This window comes from Cyclopterus lumpus, chromosome 22 (genome assembly GCF_009769545.1).
Source record: "Cyclopterus lumpus isolate fCycLum1 chromosome 22, fCycLum1.pri, whole genome shotgun sequence".
Lineage (NCBI taxonomy): Eukaryota > Metazoa > Chordata > Actinopteri > Perciformes > Cyclopteridae > Cyclopterus > Cyclopterus lumpus.
This window is the reverse complement of record NC_046987.1, coordinates 2,882,601-2,889,536: the sequence shown is the minus strand read 5'-3', so window position 1 is coordinate 2,889,536 and position 6,936 is coordinate 2,882,601. Positions and strand designations below refer to the sequence as shown.

General features: G+C 46.9%; 1 protein-coding gene across 2 annotated transcripts; it reads left to right on the top strand.

Annotated features, from left to right (window-relative positions):
* Positions 1-2,807: 2,807 nt before the first annotated feature.
* Positions 2,808-6,208, top strand: LOC117725434 (G-protein coupled receptor 135). 2 transcript variants are annotated; one of them, XM_034525597.1, is made up of 3 exons: positions 2,808-2,990; positions 3,415-3,639; positions 4,434-6,208. In XM_034525597.1, the coding sequence occupies exons 2-3, from the start codon at positions 3,533-3,535 to the stop codon at positions 5,773-5,775; spliced, it is 1,449 nt and encodes a 482-aa protein (XP_034381488.1). In that variant the 5' UTR covers positions 2,808-2,990; positions 3,415-3,532; the 3' UTR covers positions 5,776-6,208. The 2 variants fall into 2 exon arrangements, with proteins under 2 accessions (XP_034381488.1, XP_034381487.1); XM_034525596.1 differs by having other exon boundaries at positions 3,392-3,639.
* Positions 6,209-6,936: the final 728 nt, after the last annotated feature.

Sequence of the window (6,936 nt, the reverse complement as noted above, 5' to 3'; positions counted from 1 at the left end):
CTAGATTCAAATTAGGCATTCAAAAGAAAAAACACAATTGTAGAGCGTAGTTATTTTGGCATTTTTATCATACATTTATTGCAATTAATTCACAGCAAAACATGTTTTATTTTTAGCTCATACAGCTGTAGTATACCAGCCAACGTGTGATTTGCCAGATACAGTTAAAACAGCTTGGAGAAGCCGCCATGATTGATGGACCTGAAACTCAATGTGGCTCGGGGCCACTGTGGTGTTGTCGCCTCACAGGAGGGCCACTTCAACCTTCAAGTCATTTTCATCATACTTAACAAATGCAACGAGCAGTTTCTATACATATTCATAGTAGTTTTTAACAGTGCAAATATAAATTATTTGACGTTACTTATTGAAACATTGCACCGAACCAACAAATGCAATCCTGACTACATTTGTACTTTGTTCTATTTCTTGCCACCTGGCAGCTTCTGCTCACACAGCTGAGCCTCATTGGCCCTGATTGAGGTCGCCGTAGAAACCCAGAGGACAGCTTCAAGATGGGCATCACGAAGCCTGGACCTGTACTTGCATTTATTAAAGTTCATAGTGGAGAGAGGTTTCTCACACAGATATGTGCTTCCAGTAAGGCACATTACCATGTGGACACTTTAGTCAGCTCAGGGAAGGATGGAGGTCATTCTCTCATACATTGTCAGGTCTGGTTGTCCAGGACGGATAAACTCGTTTCTAATTTTGACTTTCCTGACGAGGTCCCTTCTTGGCTCCCATGTTACTGCACCGTTAGCTAGTTACTGTAACTGTTGGGGGAACCATTAACACCAACAATAAAAATAAAAGATTTACATAATTATCATTGCACCTTCTAATAAGTACGCTGCGTTAACTGAACATCTAGGACAGGGGTGGGCAAACCTTCAGTGTCAAATATACCATTCAATGGAAAAAAATATTATAATAATCTATATTAATGCAAAGAATAGAGAGATGTCGATTGTTATGTCTTATATTTCGAATTCGCTCGTTCACACTCGCTCACTGGAGACAGTTTCTAACTTCCCTTTCATTTGCCTCAAGTAAACCTGAATGTAATCAGGTAACAGTTGTTAACTACCAACAGACACATTCTGTAACTACCTAAGCCAATAATGCAAAATTATTTGGGGGGGCTGAAGCCTAATGCTGCGTTCACACCAAACGCGTGAACGCAGCATAACTTGTCGGGCGTCGAAACTCACGCGAGTAAAGCTGCGGGCGAATTTCAACTTGGGCGAAAAATTTGTGCCGCCCGATTCCCGTCTATCGCGCCGCCCTGCCCTGCGCAGCACCCACTTCGTATCTGGTACATTTCAGTTTGATTCTGTTAGCTGGCTTGAAGACGAGTAAGTTATCGCTTTGTGCGATTCATAGCGATTATAGATTACTGCACAGTATTCAGGTGTGGAGCTCGGCTCAGCTAAATCCTGTGAAGAGTGCATCTTTGGTGATCAAGGCCACCGGGCTCGACCAGCCATTGGACTCCGGCGTACTTCTGTCATCATTGTTTACACACAAAGGTTAAAGCTTATATTCAATTAATCGGAGAGGTCCCGTCCCCAGAGGAGGACTGCAGCAGCTTGTCCTTCTCAAAAGATATAACAATAAACAGAAGAATTCTCATTCAGCTTCAACTTGTTATTGTCATGTTTCATTTATCACTGCCTGTATGAATAATTACAATTTCCCTCTCAGGGGTCTAATGTGGGGTAAATGTACATTTCTGAAGGCCAGAGGGGGTCCAGACTTAATATTACTCTCACGAAGCGGTTGGCTTAGCGATCCAGAATGCTCGTGGCTCGTGGTTTGACCACAGCTGGCTGCTGACCACCGTATAGTTTTGCGTCCTCTGTTATCTGGTCTAACTAGTCTCCGAGCATCAGAAATGTCTGTAGACCAACAAACTCGCTGTGACGAGACTTTCAGAACCATTATCGGGTCAACTCCTGCTTGTCGGATACACCCAGTGCGTTGCAGGGTTGACGTAACAGTGTCTTTTGCAAACACCTTGTAATGCCATTTTACAAGGGACAGGGATGCAAAAATCTAGCACCAGTTACCATGGCAACTGCATCAAACGTCACTATGAAGCAGTGAGCGCGTTCTTATGGGGTGTGGGAGGGGGGCGTGGTTTCAGAGAGGGAGCGAGAGCAAGGTACAGTAGGTAGAGAGAGCCCGAGAGAAAGAGAAAGAAAGAGAGAGAGAGAGAGATGCCAGTTGTGCCGAATCGCTTCCACACCTGGGGTCTCTGACGCTGGTTCCGGAGCTGTCATGATGGAGGGATAGAGAATGTCATTTCCCCTCGTACAGAAATCAGCAGGGTTTTCTTTTCTCTTCCAGCGGCGTTGAAGCAGCTGAAAGGAGGGGTGGGGAGAGAGAAAGATGGACTGACTTTCTTCTCCACGAAGGGCTTTTCAAAGGGCCACATTATGTAGAGCACGCAGCCCAGTAGGAACACGGAGGTGCTTTTCTCTCGGACGCTCAGCCTGCTGGGAGCTCGTGCGCTCTCGCTCTCTCTCTCTCGCTTTCTCTCTCTTTCTCGCTCTCTCTGTCGCTCTCGCTCTCTCTCGCTCCCTCTCTCGCTCTCGCTCTCTCTCTTCCTCTCTCTCTCGCTCCCTCTCTCTCTCTCTCTCTCGCTCCCTCTCTCTCGCTCTCTCTGTCGCTCCCTCTCTCTCGCTCTCTCTCTCTCTCTCGTTCTCTCTCTCTCTCTCTCTCTCTTGTTATCTCTCTCTCTCTCTCTCTCTCGTTCTCTCTCTCTCTCTCTCTCTCTCTCTCTCTCTCTCTCTCTCGTTCTCTCTCTCTCTTGTTATCTCTCTCTCTCTCTCTCTCTCTCTCTCGCGGACCCGTCCAGAGGAAGCGCTCGCGCTCGGTCGAACCACGAACGAAAATCAAGCGTTGGACCCGACACGGCCGGTGGAGGTCCGGCTCGTGAGCGTTAGTTTATTACGGCGGACACGTTGTGACTGAATGGGTCCGAGGTAAGGACACGAGGGGGACAAGTGAACCGCCGAATAACGGACATTTATATACGCAAACGTTAGCGCATGTCAATACGACTTTGGATTGTTTTACGGAATGTAGACACGTAGCTAACTTCCGGGTTATTGCTTTAATGAGGAAACTGAGGTTGTGTTTAGGTTATTTGGATAACATTATTCCACACCCTCAAAACAGCTGCACATGCTAATTGACTTGTAAACGTGTTTTTGTATCATGCGGTAGTAAATGCTGTTTAATATATCATAATATGAATATTTAACGTGAATTTAAATCCTCGATATTTCACTATGAGGGGGAATTTAAATGAGCTTGATACATCAGTGTTAACCCATGAACATAGATTTGACGTCCCCTTGTCTTTCTCCCTTCTCCCGTTGAGGAATTTTGACATAATGAAAATAGGAAAACTACAACTGGATGAGGAGGAGAGGTCGGCGGCTACGGTTGAGTCCCATGAAACCAACGCGGACTGACTAATCTGGATGGATGACTCTCGTTGTGCTGAGTTTGCGCTTTGTCGATGGATTCGCCCGTTGGCACGGCCCTGCAGGGCACCAACTACACGGCTGACCACTCCGGCCAGAGCTCCAGCAACCAGCTGGGCAGCCCCTCTCCTGTTGTGCAAAGGTAGCTCAGTCTGTCCACCCACCTTCTCTCTGATTTTAAATTGTGCACATTTGTGGTAGGATTACTTGAGGGAAGCAAGTTATCCACAAATTCCACTCAACCTTTTTTTGAGAGAATTTCTGCACAGTCCCCTTTCCTGAAGCCATAGCTGACGCAAACAAATATTTAACGGTCAAAACAGAGAAACTAACTCATTTCATCAGACATACAAATTGCATGGGGAATCGATTTCATATTTCTAACGGGGAGTTGACAGACGGCCTTTTAATAAAGTTAGATATCAACCCCACAGCGTCGCTGGAAATTCCTGAAAACAACTCCCTCAGGACTGGAAACAATAAACATCTATAATCTGTGGCATGTTCCAAATCTAAAGTAATACCAAATTCATTGCATTAGTTACAGTGGTGAGAGTGGTCTGATATTGGATTTTTTTATTTGCGCTGTAGGAAGACATAACCTCCGTTCTCAATATTTTATTTTGAAGGAGCCTGCCCTTTCTCAGCCACACTGTTATATTCCTGCACATTTCCTTTCAGACTGGACGCCAAGGTGTACCTCCACTAACTGGTTTGCAGGAAACAAATTCAGACCTTTTACTGTAAGGAAAAGAAAAAAAAGCAGTATTATTTTGGTGTCTGTACCTTGTACCAAAAGTTAAGTACTGTATCACACTAGTATCAAAACATTATACACATTTTGGGATATGCATGAGCTGCTGTGACAATTTATTGTGTCCAGATTATGTACAATGATTTCTGTCTCTTTCTCTCTTGTTGTTGTTGTGTCTTTAGCGTGGTTTCCATAGTGACCAGCCTGGTGACCGCCACCACAGAGGCCACAGTGGGGAACACAGGTAACCTGTCGACTTTCAGAGACCAAAGAGGGAGCAAGCTCAGCCTGTTCCAGCAGGCGTCCACCCCGTCAGTGCTGAAAGCCACTGAGAGTAACTCCGTCCTGCAGGGCATCACGGTGGCCACCCAGGCCCTGGTGCTCCTCTCCATCTTCCTCCTCTCCAGCCTCGGCAACTCCGCGGTCGTCGTTGTCATCATCAAGCACCGACAGCTCCGGACGGTGACCAATGCCTTCATCATGTCGCTGTCGCTGTCCGACTTCCTCACGGCCATCCTGTGTCTGCCGTTTTCCTTTGTCATGCTCTTCAGCAAGGATGGCGCCTGGATGTTCGGGGACCGTTTCTGCGTGGCCAACGGCTTTTTCAACACCTGCTTTGGGATCATCTCCACCTTGACTATGACCTTGATCTCCTTTGACAGGTATTATGCTATAGTCAGGCAGCCGCAGGCCAAAATAGGGCGCCAGAAAGCGACTCAGTTGTTGATAGCCGTGTGGGTAACTGCAGTCATCTTCTCTCTGCCTTGGTATCTGTTGGTCCAAAAAACGCCGGAGATCCATAAGCGAGGTTTCTACCACTGTATGTACGTGTTCCACTCTGGGACCTCCCGCATGGGGACGGCTTACAGCGTCTGCCTTATCGGCGTGTGTTTTTTACTGCCCTTCTCCCTCATGTGCTTTTGTCACTACAACATCTGCAAGACGGTTCGTCTCTCTGAAATCCGAGTCCGGCCAGTGACCACATATGCGTACTTGCTGCGATTCTACAGTGAAATGCGAACCGCCACCACGGTTCTGATTATGATCGTCTTCATCATCTTTTGCTGGGGTCCATATTGTCTGATGGGGCTGGTTACGGCAATGGGGGACTACACGTTCAACCCTGGGATGGACACAGTGGCCATCTGGCTAGCCTGGGCCAACGGCGCCATCAACCCTCTGATCTACGCCCTGAGGAACCCCAATATCTCCATGTTACTGGGGCGGAGCAGAGAGGAGGGCTATCGGACCAGAAACATTGCCGCGTACCTCTCCAGCCAGACCCAGAACCGGGATATTCGAGTCAACCAAGCGGAGAGGATAAGGGACCGCTACGTGAGTCGCGTCGGGGTGAATAATAACAGCCGGCTGTCCAGTTCAAGTCCCAGCAAAGGAGGAGAGGTGGCAATGTGGGCCTGTAAAAACCCTGCAGTGTTCTTCTGCCGGGACGCCCATCATGACACTGCAACGCTAGCTAACTCCGTCACTGCCCCGAAGATGAAGACAGCTGATACCAGCCTGTGACATTCTGGGAGAAGGCTTCCCCATGTATTATTTGTTTTGGATCTAGAGACTGCCATCTCGAGTTTGTAAAAAATGAAACCTTGTCTTTTCCAAAATGTTCATTTGGATTTTGTCCCAGGAACCAAAAGCATACTGTTAAATTACAAAATAGGCTACACTATGTGGGAAGACAAAAGTTAGCCGTTACAATAGAAGATGGGTACATGAAACTCCTTCCTGACTTTGGAGGACACCATCATCACACGACCACCCGTAGGACCTCAGTCAGCGGTTCAGCATGGAAGGCGATGGAATATATTTCTGTAGAAAACCATGGAACGTTTGTGATTGTATTACAAAGGTCTCTATGTGGTTTTCATGTGTAAACGCAGCATGTGGCTTTTCCTTCATCCTAAACCTTTTATGCTTAAAACATGTACATGTCATTTTCAGACACCTCCAGAAAAACGCCTCCCAGTTACAGCAGATTACCGAATCTGCGTTTCAGCCCACAAACTGGTGAAGTTAACACAAGTTATTCAAGAGATGCATTTGTACCATGTACCTGTTTCCTCTGTCCTGGACTGTGGCGACTAAGTTCCCTCAAAGGTCGTCAAGACCACCATCAGGCCGCGGTGCAAGGCTCACCGAGTTGATTTGTAACGATCAATAAATAATGAGTTTGCATCTTAGTCGTAGAAACAAACCCCTAGTACAACGAGTGACGCGGTATATTGAGCGACCATTCTTCAACATTACGCGGAATAGGAGTAACGTGGTGAAATTCCGAGTATACCAAGCGAGAACGTCCACTGAGTGTGGACGAGTCACACAAACTAAGAACACAGGGTCCGTGTTCTCTGTGAAACCGAAAGTCAACACGTTGATTTATTTTGCGTAACTGAGTTTATGGCAATTGTAAGATTCGTGTTCAAAGCTCCGGGTCCCGTGGCCGCAGGAAATTCAGGATTCGAGTTAAAGTTTAACAATATTTAATGGCAAAGATAATACTCATGTAGCGTTCACGATCGTGGGGCCAGAAAGGAGGAACTCTCCACAGACGGAGTGCAGCTCCCAAGGAGCCACAGACCGGGGCTGTCTCGAGTCTCCAGACCAGTAGAACCATGTCCCCAGATCAAATGCTCGGCTATTAGTATGGTCATGCAAATGAATTCACACCTA

Bases quoted from the DNA above. Each gene is read 5' to 3' on its own strand.
- LOC117725434 (XM_034525597.1), top strand. From the start codon at position 3,533: ATGGATTCGCCCGTTGGCACGGCCCTGCAGGGCACCAACTACACGGCT. The intron at 3,640-4,433 runs GTAGCTCAGTCT...TTGTGTCTTTAG, and splicing joins CCCTCTCCTGTTGTGCAAAG to CGTGGTTTCCATAGTGACCA.